Consider the following 19782-nt stretch of genomic DNA (forward strand, 5'->3'; position numbering starts at 1 on the left):
AACCTTCTTTAAAAACCTTAAAAGAAAAAACTAACGCAGTGGCATTGGTGTTGCCTTGGACTTTGCACTAGTTAAAAGATATAATAAATATAATAAAAATACGAATATACAGGCACCTGGATAGAGCTCGTGTCTTTTAAGTAGTACATTTCTAAACCTTTTACACTCGTTTTCAATATTCAATTATTAACTTTACTTTTAATGGGAAAAATCATATGTAATCTATTGTTTCTATAATAGATGAAATGGTTTAGATACTCTTTCCTTATAGCTGCGTTTCTCAATATACATTTGTTCTTGTCCGTCCGTATACATGTCATTTTGAAGCTCTGAGTAGATGAATTACTTTGATATTTGGTATTTAGAATCTTTACGAAAATCTGTTGGTTCGTTCCAATTTTTATTTTATTCCAACTATTTATAGGGGCATAAAGGGGCAAAATGTATCGCAAATATAGATTGCAATAAATCTACTCTGGCTAAGCGGAATTTAATCAAATTTGGGATTTAAGTTATACGCAAGAGGATATCTGTGTGGTTTAATTTTGGTTTTGATTAGACTGTTTTTGTTGACAAAAAGTGGACAAAATCAGTCTATCTCCATTGCACAAAAATGGCTCTCGGTTCAATTGTTTTAATAATGAGCTATACTATATAAGAATCCAATTTTTCTTTATTTATTGTCTGCTTCATTGAGGTTTATTATTTTTATTTATCCACAAACGCAAAATAGAGTGTCGGTTCACAGAATACACTTATTCTGTCATACCTGCGATTGTAAAATTTGCAGATATTTTCAGGGATTCGTCTGAAGTAAAAAATAATGAACATAACCCGAATGACAAGCACACATTAAGGAAAAAGAAAAGAATAAAAAATAGCAAGGATGATCATAAATCAATCAGTGTAAGGGAAATGGATAAATCTGGGCCAGGGAAAATGGAAAGCCCTATCTAGAATACGGGGACCATTAGGTAGCGCGTGCACACAACTGTTATAGAAGGTAATAAATGGAGGTCTCATAAAACCCATCTGTTGTTCGGAATAGGGAAAAAAAAAAAAAAAAAAAGGGAAAAAAAATGATGATTGAGAGAAGAAGGAAGCAAAAATAAGCCAGACAGTGACCCATCGAGTGAATGAAAAAAAAAGTGATTGCCTGTAGCGCCATCTACCGAAAATCATACCAACTCGTAAGCGAATTAATGGGTGGAAAACGAGATTTGGTGAGTGGCGCCATCTACCAGCAACACTTTTTTTCTTGTAATTTTGTTTAGGTGTGTTTAGGAATTCTTTTGAAAGGTCTTCCAGTATTTTTCTTTCTATTCTTTCTTCCTCAGTGCAAGTGTGGCTTTGGCGTCGTAATCATCGTATCACGTGCACTTTCTTTCGGTCGCTAATGACATCGAGGCAATGACAAAACGACAAGGGACGCCGAACGTGTACTTTGTCACGCTATATGTGGCTGACCATTGGACTTGTCGCTGAAGAATACGACCGGACTTTAACTTGTGAATGGACATTTAAAAATTGAACATGAGCGTTCCAGTACAATATTGAGACCGGGTGTTGGGAAGGTACCGTTATGGAGAAAATATTGAGCGACATACTCTTAAAAACAACACCTTTCGACATGCAAGTCGAAGCGATGGACTGGGAAGACGACAGATCTATTGCCCCCTAATACTAGGGAGGGTCTTAAAGGTATTAAACATCGTGGCTGTACATGGATTGAGGTTTTAAGTTTTTAACTTTGGAACTGGCTAGACGGTAGCACCATCCATTCCGATTGATCTTTGAATGGCTTACTTTACGATATTCAAAATCGTGGACATTAACAGACATGTGATACAGAGATTAAATGGATTTCAAGTTATCCATTTCTTTTTTTTATTCCTCCCATAATGCTCTCTTCCACTGTAGACAGCATGACAAAAAATCATTTCGTATTATATGGAGTTTCTCTGATTGGTTTAATAATAACTGGATCCAGCGTGACATGAACTCTGCATGTTTTGTCTCTCAAATCCTTAACTGAACTGAGATTGAAGCATCATATCCCTCAACGAAATAAATCTGTATACGTGATACACAGGTATGAAAGCAATGTTTTCCTTAGAGTTACCGACTTCCATCAGAGTCGAGTCACAAACTGCCGTATTAGTGATCAATATAAAGGTGAATTATGCGAGGATGATGAGGTATCCTGTAGTGTGCCTGTATGCAGTTTTATGTTTAACGCGAGATGGTTCGTTTGGTTGAAAATGTGTGTTGAGTATTGTTGTCAAATCCCTGGATGTAAGGAACCATAATCTGGGGAAGAACTCGTTATATCAGGAGCACTGTCCCCACCTCCCGCGAGCAACAACCAACCTCAGAAATGGGGAAGCAAATTCATAAAAAGAGGGATTGGAGAGTGTTAAATGGATTGTGCGTTCCCCGTCAGTGAGTTCTGTCGACCAACTAACAGGTCCGATTATCCACAGATGTAGAGGTTTGTAAAAGTATCTTACTGATTGAAATCAATGGCTTCGTTTTTTCATGCAATATTTGGGGGTAGTTTTCACAATTGAATACTTACACGCTATATCTTTAAGGAAATGAGAATCTATGGGTAGCCAACATAAAATATACATATACATATTAGAAGTTTGCAAAAACGCTGTGTCCCTTACTTTTTGCAATTTAGTATAGAATCTTTATGAAAACGTGTACAACTACCTGACAAACGTAAGGCTTGAAGACTTATTAGGTCTGTCAATTGCATGTGTGTTCTCCGGCTAGTTTGTCTTTTTGAGAACACAGACTTTCAACCTTATGAGAATGGCTAACTCACCTTCAAGTTAAAAAGTCCTTATAATAATAGATTCTTGACACCCCCCCCCTCAAGACGGGATTCAAACCTGTCTTTCCAACTAAAACTCGTAGTTTGCGGTCTAGCGGTATTACAGCAAACATAATGGCTAACATATTACCTGAAGCTCTTGCACAATCCGAGGCTTTGCAAGTGAAATGATCATGGCATTTTCTCGTTGTCTGTGCAACAGTACAAATTTGGATTCATCTGATTCAACGCTTCAACTGTCTCATAACGTACAAGATAACATAAAAACTTTCTTTTCGTATTTTTAAGTTCAAACACATTTAAGGGATAAGGTTTAAATTTCTGATGCTAATAGGTAATATTTTTCGATTAAATTTAACATTTCGTGGCTTATTATATATATTTAATTTAAATGTATTATAATTCTCAAAATTTAAAATTATTGTATATTAAATGGTAACTTTGAACAAATGGAAAAAAAAAAAAAAAAAAACTTAGTTAACTATGTGGCCGATGTAAACTCCTGTTGCAAGAATATAAGCTGAAGGGACAAGTTTGTTGCCTACAACGGAATAATAAGCTTCACGTAAGCTATCTTTACGAAGTAAAATATCATTTCTTTGGTTCTTAAATATGTGGTCGGGATATTTGTGAAGTAAATGAATCTGAGCCATTTAAGGAATAGTAAGCGCCTTATCACTAAGCTACGAACTACCACCTCTTTTGTTCTTAACATCAAGAGTACTCTGCTATTCGCCGAGCGGTAGATGCAAACATGAATTACCGTTGCCATGGAAACAAGTAAGACAGAACGTCATATACTTGACAGATATATGCAAATAGTGCCGTAGCTTTAAAATTATATAAGAACATTGAAGATTAACTTTTGATTTTTTTTTTTTTTTGCAATGGTACAAAAATGTATTAATTGTTGAATAATTAAATGCATTAATATTCTGAAGTTATTCTAATAATAAACAGAGCTAGAAGTCAGTACTAGAAACATTTTAAAAACGTTTAGATTTACAATATTATAAACAAAATAATAATATAAATTTCGGGTAAACATTTACAAAGTATTTTTTTTTTTTCTTCTTCTTCTTCTGTCTTTGCGAGAAGGAAACCCTGTTTTAATTTGCAGCCTTGGCCGAACTCGTAGCCTCTTGGGAATGCGTAGCTCGACCTACCATCACTATTTTTCTTAGATGACCTTGGAAGTTCAGCCTCTGCAAAAATCTTGTTCATGTACTATAGATAGATTTTTTTTTTATCTCGTTAATTATCAGCTTTGGTGTCATCCTGTTAGCGTGTGTATGTGTGCGTGAGTAGAAAAGAAAAAGAAATAAACAAGTCAAACCATTTACATTGCTTTTTACTAGTAAAAACCACAGTCTGTACATTCCATTCAATTCATTACTCTAAGATCTAGTGGAAAACAGCATGGTAAAAAGTGACTTTTGGTTGACGGCCAGATATCGCAACAAACTAGACTGACTGGTAACAATTACAACACAAGACTTTTAATAAGGTCAAGGAAAACTCGTGAGGATGATAAGAGAGAGAGCTTTGATCCCTGTTGTACCATAAAAAAGGTGGGAAAAAACAAGTAATTGTTTGATTTATGTAGTTATTGCTTGGGTTTGATGGATGGCAAAACTCTGAAGTAAAGGAAGTGACGTATGCAGTCCAAAATCACAAACTTGGAAACTCGACCTAACCTGAGACAAATTATGTTTTACGTAATTTATTTTTTTCGCATCGGTGCATGTCTTATAAAAAAGGCACTGCTATCGTAGAATTCAGTTTAATGATATGCTTTTTTTTTTCCCTTCAGATTATTTCACTCGTTAAAATATCGTAAAAGGCTTACGCAACAATAAAACAGTCGTCTCGCAATTTTGCCTTGCAGACGAAATTGACAATAAACAGTTAAAATTTACAACAATGGCAAACATCGGTAATTCAAGTTCATTGTTAAGTTTGGAAGCAAAACGATAAAAATTGAAACTGACAAAATTTTACTGTAATTTTCATTTTTCGAAAGATAGTTTTCATTTTCCAGATTTCAAATAACTGTAGATTACAAATGAGTAGAAAAGACAGGATACTTTTCCTTTATAAGGCACATCAAAAGTTAATTGAACAACGTGTATATATGATCGCTTGTACTTCGATCGAACTTTACCAAGCTCTCAATATTTTCTGCTGCTGCCATCTGGCGTTAAAAAATTTTCAACAATAAAACTCGAAAATTAAACAAAAAAACGGTGATTGTAGATGGCGCTACGTACCCAATGCTTACATTTGTGAACATTGATTTTGACAACAGCAGAAAACAAGTAGTACTTCTCTATGGGAGATTCGTTAATTAGCTACAAAACAGCATATCTGGTTGTCAGCCAAAAGGTCACTCACTACATGCCAGCAAATACAACAGATCTGTGCAGAAATTAAAACCTAATTGGCTTTTTTTTTTTAATACAGCAAATGATTAGAATATCTAGAAGAAATAGGTGCAATGCCTTCCATTACTGGTACAGATCAAACCCTGTATTTACAGTTAATTTGGCTTTATATATGCATCCCAGATCTTTTATTTTCTTTATTTGATCATCTTCATTTATCGAACTATGTCATGTCTCACTAATTGCATCTTTCAGAGAAAAAAAAATACATAGAGTAAACGGATATCCCAATCTTCTATGTGTATGTCATTAAAATTGAATTCGGTTTCACATACTATCTAAATACGCATTAGTATCGAAGTCAACAAAAAGGTTAAATATTTTTTAATAAATTTATTAATTTTAATTAAAATATTGAATATCATCACATAATTTTCATTTAAGAAATAGCATTTTTATAATTTATTTAAAATTTTATGAAAATGAGTACATAATTAAAAATACTGGACTTTATAAGATTGGAGAATTAGACATTTAAAATAAATAATAAAATTTATGAAAAAAAATTTTTTTTTTTTTTAACTTTTAACCTAACCTGAAATGTTCGTATGGTGGATCCCATATATATATACCAGTTAGCACCGCCAGCATAAAAATAGAAGATTGGCATATCTTAGGAACCTCTCGTACACTAACTAGTCACAATACATACACACACTTTTTCCGTCATACTCACAGAGAACCTATACAAAACCGTTTGTTATAACCTTTTTTTTTTTAGGTTTGCTATGTTACATATAAATATCACAAATTCATTTTTATTATTATTTTTTTTTGCTAACACATTAAAATGCCGGTATTATAGAAGTAGGAATGCATTGTATTTCACAGAAATGAAGTAAAAAGGAAATAAAGCTTAAATGATAAATTACCATAAATCAAAAAAAAAAAAAAGAAATAGAAATAGAAAAAAATGCAGTCTAGCGATGGGAGGACACATCCCTCCTTTTTATTAGCGAAAAAACGGATTCTGACAGATGAACTCCAACAGATCGGTTCAATTGGTTGACTAACATCTGACGTATGAAGGTGACGTCATTGTCACCTGACAATTCAAATTTGTTTTACTTCTAGTACCTAAAAAATTTAAAAAAAAAGGAAGCCTAACCAACACCTCAATATATATTTGTTCAAGAAGAGTTAAAGGCCTTGTTCATGTATTTTTTTATTAGTTCGCTGCACAAATAACGACTGGAAGTCGGAAGGAGCGCGCCATCTAGTGGTGGACGAAGAAATTACATTGGTATTGTGTTCGGCGCACTCGATACGGAAAAAGGAGAAACAACGTATGTGAAAACCAGTGCAGGTTGAGAAAACCAGAAGGGAGTTAACATGACTTTGAAAAGACACTTGCCTATCCCTTTGAGGGAAGAACGGTCGTGGTCTACACACGAATGAGGGAACTGTCACTTTGCACAGCCTAACCGTGCGATTTTAAATAGACAGTACTACCACGCTACATTATTATATATTGGTTATACTTAGTTTGCATCAGACAAGTGCTCTCCAGTGCGTAGTACAACTTTCTTACTCTAGATGGCGTTAGTTACACTAGTTGATGAAAGTTGAAATTGGAGGTGGTATTTTTTTTTTTTTTTCGTTTATAAACTGGCAGCAATGTAAGATGATTGCGGTAGTGAATGAACAAGGAAAGAGAAAAATCTTAAGGGGGACTCAACGATAATTTGCATAAGTTTTGGGACTATCAACTATCCTTTATCCCTCCCTTTATGGGACATTTGTCCCTCTGAGGACAAACTCCGATTCCCTAAATACCCTTATAAAATAATCCCACATTTATCGCTCTCTATTGATTAAAAAAAAAAAAAAAAAACATGGAGACACCTGCATATATATAATAGTCTTTTCTTTGCAAATAGAGACTACTTTGAAATAGAAAGCGAGGGGGGCATTGGGGAGGGGGGGAGACAATAACATTGGCGTGAACATGAAAAATAAAAAAGGGACTCAATTCGACTTAGTACGTTAAAAATTCAAAAAAAAAATTAAAAAAAAACAGCAAATTTATGAACGAGAAAAACCTGCGCAAAATGACGTAACAATGAATACCTGTTCAGTCAACTGGCGCGATTATGAAACGAACATAAAGATAGCAATTTGAATGGTAGTATTTACAGACAACACAGTGAAATTGCAGGAGTAAGCAACAATTCTAAATACTTTGTGTAGCATTTGAGGCGACAATGGAAATACTCAACACTCGCTCAATACAGAGTCCGGAGTGATCTTGTTGCACAGAATTCGGTAACATGGCACTGATACGGTTTTTTTTTTTTTTTTAATGGGGAACTTCACTTGTAATCTGAGTGCAGTGGCGAATGAAATTTCTTTCATGTCCAAGCTTTTTTTTTTTTTTTTTTTTAATTCTTGTGGTCTCATCGGGAAATTGGGGAATGAAAAGAGGAGGGTTTTTTTTTTTTTTTTTTTTCTTGGAGACCATCACAGTCCTCGCTGGTTATTCAGCGTCCGTTTAGAAAAATACCTCGGCACTTGCTCAGGACCAACCAGTTTGTTCAGTGGGGGTGCAGATCCTCCATTATAAGAAGCACAATCAGTCCTAGTGCACCCCACAAAATCGAAGAGGTGCGTTGTATAGACGAAGCACCGTCTTTTTTATTGATGCTTACACTGCCTTTGCCGTCAGTTCCATTGAAGTCGAAATCCCCGTTACTTCCTCTCACCCTGGCCCCTAAAAACGAAAAAATAAAATAAAATGTCTATTAACACGACTCATCCGATTTTAACAGATAGTTAAACATTTTAAATTATTGCACATTATCTTAAATTTAATCTTAAATACATTAAATGTACAATTACGTTTAGATTACAGTAGAGATTTTAAATACATTTTAATTTTAATAATTTACATTTTAATATTATTTTAATTTTAATAATTTACATAATATTATTATTTTAATTTAAGCAATTTTAATATAAAAATTTACAAATAAAAATTTCATTTTAATCTAAATATATTTAAGCTATTTTTCAAATAAAAATTAATTCATTTCTCAATTTTAATTTTATTTTTTTTTTAATTTTACAAAATTTAAAAATGTAATTTAACTTTTAATGATCTTTAAATGTTTAACATCTTAAAGTTTAAAATATTTGCATTTTTTTAAAATTTACTTCAATTTAACAGGGATTTTAAATAAATTTAAATATTAAATTTTTAATAAAAATTTTAATTCATTTTTAAATTTAAATTTTTAAAATTATTTTAATGTAAAAATGTAATTTAACTTTTGATGATTTTTAAAAATAAAAATTTTGAAATTAAAATTTCAACATTTAAAAATTTTTAATTGACAAATAAAAATCGAAAAATACTAAACTTAAAACTAAAAATTTAGAACTGCATCAAAACTATATTATGACAATATTTCCACCATGGCCCTTAAAAAACTCTCAGCGCAAACTCTTAACCAATACTCACCCCTATCGTCACCATCCCCGCTACCTGAGCCCTCGTTGTAATCTTCGTCGTCGACGTTTCTGTGTTGCCACCAACCCCCGCTTCCACTGCCCTCCACAATAATAGAGGAGTCCGATTGCGGTATGGAAGTTATCTTGCTGGTAAGAGCCTGCAGGAAAAGAAAATGTCTCTTGGCTTGTAATTTATGTTGATGAGCAAGTAATTATGTCTAATGAAATGAGAAAACAGGAGAAATTATGTTATCTTGTGCACCGAGACATTCGTTTGATTGTCTCCATTAAAATTGTAAATTGCTTTTCTCTTCTGCTCTCTAAAAAAACAAGTTTATTGTTATGCACATTTGCGACAAGCCAAACCTTCCAAGTTGAAGTGGAACGAAAGGCAATGTAGCTCATGTTAAAAAAAAAAAGTCTGGTGGTTTTCTCGTTGTAATATCAATGAAAAATAGTCGATTTCCACGCAGATGTAATTAAACAATTAAAAATAGCATGTTATACATACTGATGCAAAACAATATTTACTTAATTCGTATGCTAATGAGATTGAAATCCACAAACTATAAAAAAAATAGAAAAAAACCGTAAAGAACAAGCCACGTGGCTGAACTACAGCAAGCGCTAACCCGGATTGTTACGTAACTCCTCGTGCATAACAATGAATTCTTGCTAGTGGATTTCCATCCGGGTAAACACATCGCGTGCTATATTGCATTTAATCTGTGATTTTAAATTATAATTAAGGCTGTCTGTAACGAGATTAACAAGCTACAAGAAATTTAACTATAATAATAGTATATTTCATTTTAATAATAATAATAAATTAATAATAAATTTAATAAATAAAAAGAAACTTCTTGGGAAAGCATACCTGTTTAATGTGTTTTAGTTTGTCCACTAGAGTAGCTATTGTGGGGTCTCGAACTTTTGGGGGCCTCATCTCTGGATTGTACTTCTGGCTGCTGATGCCCACTCCAACGATGGTTTTACCGTACCTAGGTACGAAAAAATTAAACATCAATGTCGAATAATGAATTCTTTTTTTCTTCGTTAACTTTGACACATCGTTAAGGGTTTGCGTTAGAGCAACATAAAATTAAATCTGTAATATATTGTGAAAATATAACCATCTAAAGACACCGCCCCCTAGCGGAATACCCTAACCTTTGCAATCGAAATAATACTTTGCATTTACTCAGAATTTTTTCTAGTTTCCAGCGACACCTAGTGATCAATGAAAACATTTTTTCCTTGGATTGCTGGATATTTCAATTTTTTTTTTATTTTCATGTAAATTTATTTATATTTCAGCGAATTATAGATAAAAACTGAACAATTTTCGATTTTTTAAAAATCTTTTTATAAAGAAATAAGTAACTCGCTTTGGATAAAAACCCCAATGCCATCTATGAGTCAAAAATGCAACATATGCGTTCTTAAGTAACAGAAGGCAGAGCAAATCAGATGAACTAAAAACAATACAGCCTAATGACACAAGGCAGAGAGCGCCGTCTAGTGATTTTAATTTTTAAAATCATTTTAAAAATTTAGAAGTTAGAATTATGAATATTTTCTAAGAAAAATACTTTGATTTCTTTGAGATAAGAAATCATTCTAGACACATCTTCCCCACCCCTTAAGTATCGTTTCCATATCCCTCATAAAAAAAAAAAAAAAAAAGACGCCATCCCTAAACATAGCTTCAATCACTGCACGTGATATGCAAAGTGCATATTTGACACCAGGGGTCGCTCCATAACGTTTATTAGATTTAAAGTTCGCGTGATGGCTAATGGAATGTTATTTCAAGTATCTTTTGTGATTTCGATGCTATTTTTGCGTTTATTTACCGACGACCAGGATTATATAAAAAAAAAAAAATAGGAGAGAGAGAGAGAGAGATAGAAAGAAAAATACACCATTAATAGCTGTCCTTAGAATAGTTTCACAATATTCCTAAAATATATGAAATTCTTTCTCTAAACAGCTATTTTTATTTTTCGTTCGTTCCATCAGTGTGTTCGTGTAGTTCCAGGAAAGACACCTCCAACATGCAACCAACTCCAAGCTAAAATTCCACGGACAGTAACTTAGAGTGGTCTTGACAGCTTTAAAAATTCCGAGTCGCAGTCAACGACCTTTATACTCTTCTACTGCTTACAAAAACAGGACTGGTCACACACACACACACGCGCCACGATTTATCTAACAGTCTATCGTTGATAGAAAAAAAAAAAAAAAAAAAACAGTGCAATTTGCATACATCATATTGGGAAATCTGACCTCGCATACTCGTAACTGTTTTCATCTCTTTCTAAGAAGGGCTAACGTCTTCTTCTTTAAAATATTCTTCCCCACAGGCTGGCGGTTTGTAATCACGAGAAGACATTTTAGCAATTCCAAACATCGTCTCAAAAAACAAATACCACGGGAACGGTGCAAACGATACCTGATTAATAATATCCATTCTTTTGTGGATATATCGTTGCATACTAGGCGAGCAACAAAACTATTTTAAGAGTTCTGCAACCGCCCACGAAATAAATTCATAAATGGAAACACACACACACAAACAAACTTCGGAAGTTATAAATTGGGCCTTGCAGTGGTTAAAAGGCCAGCTCATTTCGTTCGTAAGGAGTGAGGCCCTTTATCGATCAGGCCTTCAAGAGCAGTTCAGTGTGTCGCTCATGTACCTGAGTCAGTTGTCCGTAACTCCCTTGAGAGCTCCGTACGCTTGTGGTTTTATTTTCTTTTTCTGTCTCTCTATAAACATCTCCAAGCTACCCTGCGAAAAGATTTAACCTTCGGATTTGAACGGTCATTTTGCCAAGAAATCCGGTAAGGCTTTGAAATAGCAGTTTTATACACCCACCGATAGACGGCGGTATAGTAGTAGGGATGAAAAAAAAAAAAGTTGGTTTGCAGTTTGCTTTTAATTTTTAATTTTAATTTAATAAATACGTCAAACATGTATTGAAATAATGCCTTCACCTGCTTGACGAATTTCGCTGAAATTTAGTTATTTAGAGACGTTACTAACATCAAAGCAATTTAGACCAAAAACTAGATATTGTTCGTTCATTTGCTGCAAAAATTATCAACAACTGTTGATATTTTTCGCAACGGCTGTCAACAATCAATCAACTACCAACAGTTGATTGATTGTTGACAGAGCCATAAGGAAGAACAAAAACTAACCTGATACGTTGTTTCGCATTTTGCGAATCGCTCCTAATATACGGTATCGATGTCCATATCTTTCATGTTAACCCTATTGCAACTGAATTTAGTTATTTTTGGGATATCTTATGACCAGAGAATGGTCTTTTTTTTATTATTATTTTATAAAACGGCACAAAGCCATTAGGGGAAGTCGTAAGTTTCTATCAAGTACAAGACCAATAACGAAAGTCTGGTCTATGCACACACACACGGTAATGGAGTAAGCTGTGTTACGTTTCTTTAAGAGCAAAAATCATTTTTTTCTTTTTCTTTTTTTTTTTTTATTTTCTTGCTATCATTAATCATAACAGTTGTACACAAGGTAGTGGTCTGGTTATTTTCTCGCAACAACTGAAAACATACTAAAATGTTCTGATCATAAACAATCGAAAAAGCTTTAAAAAGAAAAACGAGGGAAGCAGAACGATTTTGGGAACAGCCTCTGTATTCATCAAAGCGCCATTTATCGCTGGGAATTGTATGCATCATTTTGCCATGCGGGGGAGGGTAATGAGTTTTGGGAAGTCCGAAAAATAAATCTCCTATTTCAGCTCGGATGGATCTAGGTGGATGTTATGGCATACGAACGGGAAAGAGAAAGAAAGAGGAAACGATAGAAAAATGTGGTTCTCGGTGCATTTCGACTGACAAATGAGATGGGAAAAAAGGGAAAAAAAATAGAAAATGCTGTAATAATTACAATAAGAAATATTAGATTTTTACAAAGCAGATAAAAATTAATATAAAAATCAATATATATGGTCTATGTAACTTTTTTATTCCTTTTCAAGAATTAATGATATTTAATAGCCAATAAATACCGTAAATCACATTTTAAGAAAAAATATTGGAAAGTTCCATCACTAGGGGGCGTTGCATGCTCAACACTCCCTAATCAGTATATACATTGTTTTTTTTTTGTGTGTGTGTGTGTGTGTGTGTGTGTGTGTTTAGGTCAGATGCGCGTAGTGCAGTAGAGACCCTTTCCTATGAGGAGTTCTGAGAATCCTTAGGTGGCCCATAATAATCCTATTTTGTATTATTATTATTATTATTACGTGACACCTCCAAGGACTCACCAAGGGAAGGCGCTCTACAACTCTCCGTCTCCACCAACTACTACCATCATCATCTACACACAACGCCATCTACTGCCCAACAGCACCACTAATATTTTTATGTATTCGTGTAAGTATAAAGTAATTTTGGTCAAAAAAAGATCTATGAATAGATCGTATTCGAAAAATAGGATTGTTAGGGTAATATTGATCTTGAATGTAATGCTGTTTGTGACAACAAAATTTGAAATTAAGAAATCAATTGTTAGAGTAAAGCAGTTAAGTCAGCAGGTGCTACTTTTCAGTATCTTAATGAATTCCAGAGTTAGGAGAATCTTGGGTTAGGAGAATATTTTTAAAATAACTTTATAAATTGAAATGAACTTTTTATATTGCCCAAAAAAATCCCCTAAGATGAGTTTCGTTACTTGGTTCCCAACTAACCTGATAAGTGGAATTTATTATAATAAATAAACAATAACGAAATTAAAAAAAAAAAAAAGTGAACATTTCTACTAACTAACAAGACCCCCCCAAGCAGATGACCTAATGCTTAATGCAATTACAAACAAGCACATTCCACTGGTAAACGACACAACTGTCATCTAGTGGACCATACATATAATAATCCAGTACGTCTACTTTATAAGTAATCTGATGGTTAGTATTCCCATAATACTATTCGTGTGTTTAAAAAATAAAAAATGTATATTTCAGATTACTAAGAAACATTTTTCGCCCAACAAGATCACAGGAATGCAATTTTACTTCTAAAACAAATTTTGGAGCTTAAAAAACACGACTTAAAGGAACATTTGAAGAGCCCCCCCCCCCCCCCCCCCGCCAATGTTCACACCGAAGATTATTAACAACGACCTTGAAAAGTAAGGCTGAAACGAAATAAACACATAAAACCCTGTCACGTTCCCTTAGTGTTGCCAGGACAACCATTACAACATAAGAACGCCCATTCTTACTGCCTTTCCCCCATGCTATTGTTCCTAAAGAAACCAGTCTGGCTTTCTTGAATTTAAAAAAAAAAAAAAAAAAAATGGCGTAGACATCGGGGGGAGAGAGACGATAAAATTTATAAGATTCCGGTTAGAAAAAAAAGAGCGGGGAGGATGAGGGGGAAAAAAAATAAGGAATTCTGACAAACGTGGGAACAATTGAAATACAATGTCTACGACAACAGTTGCCATAGTAACCGAAGCAAAATTTTAAGATCGTGGGATTTTGATAGAGTGGATCTGATGGGGAATAAGGCACGCATTAATTGGGGGAAAAGAAAAGATTCCCCCTAATCGGTAATTATTATTGAAATATATTATTATTATTACCTGAAATTATTATTATTTTTTGGTATGAATGTAATTTTCCAGTTTAATTTGCTTCCACTGCTACTATAACCGAATTCGAAAAATAACCACTTGTTTTCAACAATGTCAATCATTCGCGTTACCATGACTACACAATCGCGATGACGAAAAAACTGTTATTGTTGTTTTCTAGTGTGTTTTTTTTTATCTAAATTCAGAGTCCCTAAGTTGCATGCACTTTGTAACTGGGTGTTGTCGAAAATTACTGATATTTGTTAAAAAATATTTCTCTTGATCTATCATCCAACGAGGCGAAATTCCAAATTATTTCTCACGCTTTTACATTCTCCCAATCTCTCACTGGGTAGGTATTTATAGCTGATAATACTGAGAGCCCTTATTTCATAGCAGCTTTTCTTGGGGAGATGCGTAATTAATTTATGAAACTATAGGGTGGGGGGGTTGTGTAAGGGGAGTATTTTGAATGCTGATTAGTCAGCGATGTGCTTGAATCAAACGCGTTAGCGAGAGAGAGGCTATTTGCTTATTAAAATTTCCACTCACACTACCCGAGATGAGGTAGTTGGCCGTTTATGGGCCGTCTATCAGTATAAATGAAAGGGAAAGGACAGAAAAGGTTGTCTGGCTACAGACGCACCGGACTGGAGGTCAACACACTCTCTTACCTGCCCTTGGGCTTTTAAAAAAAGCCGTGGTGGTTCTCAAGGTGTTGGGAGAAAGAGTTAAGACAGAGCCAGACTGTCGTAATACAAGTGGGGCGGTTTGACAAGTTCCCGATTCTTAAAAAAAGAATAAAAAACAAAAAAAAAAAAAGAAAGAAAAATAGCTTCGTTATAAGCAACATCGGAATCGGCCTACGTGCTAAAATATTTTACAAGCTTGTGAACGTTAAGCAATTTCTCTATGACAGGTTATCTAAAAAATAAAAATAAAAAAAACACGTTAATTCCTGTTTGTTGTTCACCGCCACCTGCCGGACAAAATATTTTAAGTACAGTATACTCTCACTTATGATACGTCGGACAAGATTTTAAGAATACTGTTGCCTATGGTAACAATAGTTTTTTTTTTTATAGGCAAACAGTCACGCCACCTACCGGACCTTAAATCTATTGTTGTCTATGATAATATTACACCCTTCGAAATCCAGCTGGGGTTGTGTAACTAAAAACGCCATTTGTCGGGAGATGGGGAAGTATTAATGGCATGAGCGGTCTTAAAATTATCTGCCCTGTTAAGTGACTTCGAATGGGACGAGACGCCCCCTTAAATAGTGGGTGGAATGGGCGCAACTTGCCAGCAAAAAAAAAAAATTCTGAAGAGAGAGAACTTGGTACAGTGGAAGGAAAGGTCTAGCAAACGTGAACTCAACTATCTAGTGTGGATTTTCGTATCTTTCTTTTAAGGAGTGAGAGAAAGAAAAACATCCGCGTCTTTCTTTTCTTTTTTCTCACGGACAAAAACATCGCGCGCGCACAACTGCTGCCTACCAATCTGCCAAAACAAAACAAAAAGTCTTCTCAGTGAAATAAAACAAGGTGCATTAGCAAATTGGTTACATTTCAGAATCTTGACGATTCACTTTTCACTCGAGGGAAAGAACAGCCGGGGATCTCATCTTGCTAAGTACACTTAACAGGCTTGCAAATTTCTCACATGTGACATTCAAACTAGGAATTAGCAGTGAATCCAATCTTAACCGGACAGGGAACAGTAGTGTTTGCGGTTTATTTGAGTTTTATCCCCCACCCCAATCGATAGCTGACGAAACAAACCCAAGTTTACTCGAGCAAAAAAAAAAAAAAAAAAGTCCGAGTATTTACTATTGCGATTCCAATCTGATTGTTTGCTGTTTTTCAAGTATTGTTAGGCAGCAACAATAGAAAAATACGTCAAAATTTCAATAATGAATTCTCAGTCAATTAGCAAGCGATCCATGTTGGATTTTATTATTATTATTATTAATGGCGTGTTTAATTTTTTTAAGTTAAATTATGTTAGATAATGTTGCTACAAAATAGTAAATTTAAAAGGTTATAATTTTAGGCTCGTTTTTATTTAGTTTTAAAGCATTAACAATTAATTTCAAAAAAAAAAAAAAAAAGATTAAACAGCTGTTCATTAAGTTAATCGCTATTCTCAATTTTTTTTTTTTTTTTTTTTTTTTTTTTTTTTAAATAATGAGATTTTAAGTAGATGAAAATTTTCAGTAATGGCTAGTAATCAACCATTTGGCACGTGCTGTGTATTTCATTCTTGGCATTATGCCAAAAGAAAAGTACAACAACAATAACAATGAACTATTTGGCACGTATTGTATATTTCGCTGTTGGTATAATGCCAGTAGAAAAGTACTAGCAACCAACACAACAATGAACTATTTGGCAAGTGTACATTTCACTGTTAGCACGTAAATACAATCAGAAAACTACGAGCACAACAACAAATGACGGAGTTCCAACAACAGCATCATTTACAGGGTGTCAATTGCTAAAAACGGTTTTTTTTTTTTTTCAAGTTGCACATTTACAACTTAAGAAACTGTTAAAAGTGAAAATTAAGAAAATTTAGTGGAAAGTACATCCAAACAGATTAGCAAAGTTTAACATACAGATTTACCGACTAGCGTGTTCTGTGAGCTTCCATTACCACTAACAATATTATGTGTACACTAGAGGGAGCCTGGCACCGCATCTTCTACGAGACTTAAATTTAATAGGTAATGGAGTCTAGCTCATTTACATACAGTCATTTGTGATGCTATTGCACAGGAACATGAAAGAAAATTACTTTAATGTTGATGATAGGGCTCGTTGAGTGGCTAAAAATGGCACATTCAAAAGGATACGAAGAATGACTCAGCCAAGAAACAAAATAAAAGTGGTGTGCGACTACTACGCTGGCCCAGAGCTTTTACGCTTTGATAGCAAACTCAATCACTACCATTTCTTAAAAGCAGAAATTCTATTAGAAAATCTTATCCCCAGAGCGCTGAGAGATTACCTAGTTTCGTCAACTAACTGTAGATGGCGACACAGTCGCGGTTATCTTTTCGTATTCATTTGTAGCAAATAAAACAATGGTTTCAAAAATATTTTCCACGTGAATACGGGAGCAATTATTTTTCTCTCTCTAGGGAGAGAAAACTTCTCTCCCCCCCAACCTACATGATGTCCACAATCCCGCCAATCCTACCGCACAAGACCTGCAGTAGTTAAAATGCTGACAAGTGACTTTTCTTTTTTTATCTGTTTCAAGTTGGCATCCCACAGGATAATTGGCTTTAAATCCTTTGCCGATCTCCGCATCTTCATCCCCAAGTGGGAGAGGAAAGGACCAGGGTAGATTCGATTGATAGCGGAAGGATTAGCGACTTACTTCTATCGCCATTTCTAAGGGCCAAAGCGCCACATCACATCATTGGGCAACCAGAAAACAGCGCACGCTTGAATTAAAGGGCTGAATCGTGAGTTGCCTGTTATCTTTCTAGTTGGTATCTGGCTATTCTTAAAAGCCAATTAATGTAAGAATGATGAAGTAGTGCGGTGTTAAATGTGCTCACTCGGTAACGTACAATATACAATATTCCTGCCATTAAAAGCAGTGAATTTTTAATCTAAGTTTAATAAATAGTAGAGCTTCGGTAGCTCAGTTGGTATAAACGAACCATTTGATTGGCAAAACCCGGGTTCGAACCCGTCTACGACGTTGAAGTCTTTTCAATCAATTGGTGAGTCAGCCGGGTCTTATAGGTGGTAGGTTCCCCCACCCCTCCAGAAACTCTGGATTTCCGTCCTCAAAACAGGCAAACCGACCTCTGAACACACAGATCTAGAGATATAAATCTTTGCCCGTAGAGGATACAGCAGAAAAGTGATGAGAAACAAATGTGTTGAAGAAGATAATAAATTTTAGAGCCAATTCTTATAAAGATCGATATCTGCTTCTTTATTTGTTTGTCTATCTCCCTGCTACAAAAATACTGAAGATCATACATAAACTGTGTTTGAAATCCTAAATAAAGATATGCCACATTTCCATTCCCCGTCTTTCGTTTGATAGGTGGCGCTCATTTAACAATCATTATTTGGAAATCAGACTGCGTATTCTCCACATTTCACTAATGCTGTAGTTGAGTGCGCTATCTGCGGCGTGCTAGGTGAAACTCCATGAGGTAGATAAAACACCCGCCATCTAGCGGGTTTCTAATGTTATCTAGCATATGCATGAACCGCACGTGCTCTTACGGTGGATAATTTTGCGTTTACGGAGTTGAAAACTGGAATGTCTTCCTACGTTTCGTCACCAAAACTAACCCTTCACGATTTTGTATCCATTCAATTAAAAATAAATATTTAATAAATATTTAATACATATTTATTTAATAAATATTTATTAAATGTACTTATTCCCCATTACTTTTGGTCGGGTAGTATATTTTCCATCGCAAGAGCGTGACAACCCACTTTTCATGAGAAAAATAAGTAGGGTCTCGAACATAACCACGGGGATACGGTGAACCGTAAACGCTAACACACCCCACCCCTTTCCGTTAGCCGACACCCCGAAACCCACCATTAATGATGAGCTAAGGTTAAAAGACAAATTACAGTCTTAATATCCAATACGCCCCTGCGTGGGTGAGTTGGACGTTCAAGAAATGATATTGCAAACGCTGACACCCAACAAGTCTTTGAAAGCATTCGCTGGATCACAGAGTCCGGGAAAGGTGGGATTTTTAGTCCCTTAAAGGTTGCCTCAAATATATCTAATCCACCCACGATATAAATTCATATATATAAAGGAAGTGATTCACCTAAGATTGAGTATTTCAATGTATTAATAAATGTCTGGTTACATAGTATTTTATTTTATGTCAATGGCTTTCCACACGAAAATAGAAATATGTTACAAGTTAAAATTTGTAGCAAAAATGTATTAAACTGCACATGCGCATATAGTACGTTTCTACTGAGTGGTCGTTGTGACAACAATTAGCTTACTTGTGGTCCAATAACGTTGAACTAAATGTTCATTTCCTTTCATACATTTGTCCACGCGACAAATGCACGTGTCACGCATTTCGTGGCAGACAGACGGCTGGCAAATAATCCAGACAGAAATCGACATAAAAATGGAGAAGTTCACGTGCCAAAAATAAAAAATTAAAATATCAGAAATGTACAGAATGACAATAGGATTTGGCAAGCTCTTTCCATTGAGTGAACAACAAACTAAAATAAATAAAAACCCAGAAAACCACGTATTGTTGTAGGGAGTTACAGTACGTACAATAAAACGAAGGCGATAGGGCTCTCAAGATGATTACATCTAGAAAATCGTCTGTCCATCTTAACTTAGCTGCTATTGAATATAGCAGACGTTTTCTCTTTTTTTCCTAATAAAAAATAAATAAA

The 19782-nt window shown here is 34.7% G+C and overlaps 1 protein-coding gene across 1 annotated transcript in view; it reads right to left on the bottom strand.

Annotated features, from left to right (window-relative positions):
- Positions 1 to 4175: 4175 nt before the first annotated feature.
- dally (division abnormally delayed protein) overlaps positions 4176 to 19782 on the bottom strand; it is a 156090-nt gene continuing 140483 nt past the window's right edge. Inside the window, exons 5-7 of the mRNA XM_090413514.1 lie at positions 9614 to 9737; positions 8747 to 8894; positions 4176 to 7996 (exon numbers count right to left, since the gene is read on the bottom strand). Coding sequence (XP_090269640.1) covers positions 7821 to 7996; positions 8747 to 8894; positions 9614 to 9737 — 448 coding nt within the window. The 3' untranslated portion in view covers positions 4176 to 7820. The remainder of the gene's footprint in view (positions 7997 to 8746; positions 8895 to 9613; positions 9738 to 19782) is intronic.

This window comes from Typopeltis vanoorti, chromosome 24 (genome assembly GCF_054136105.1).
Source record: "Typopeltis vanoorti isolate ZY-2024b chromosome 24, IOZ_Tvanoo_1.0, whole genome shotgun sequence".
NCBI classification, from domain to species: Eukaryota; Metazoa; Arthropoda; class Arachnida; order Uropygi; family Thelyphonidae; genus Typopeltis; species Typopeltis vanoorti.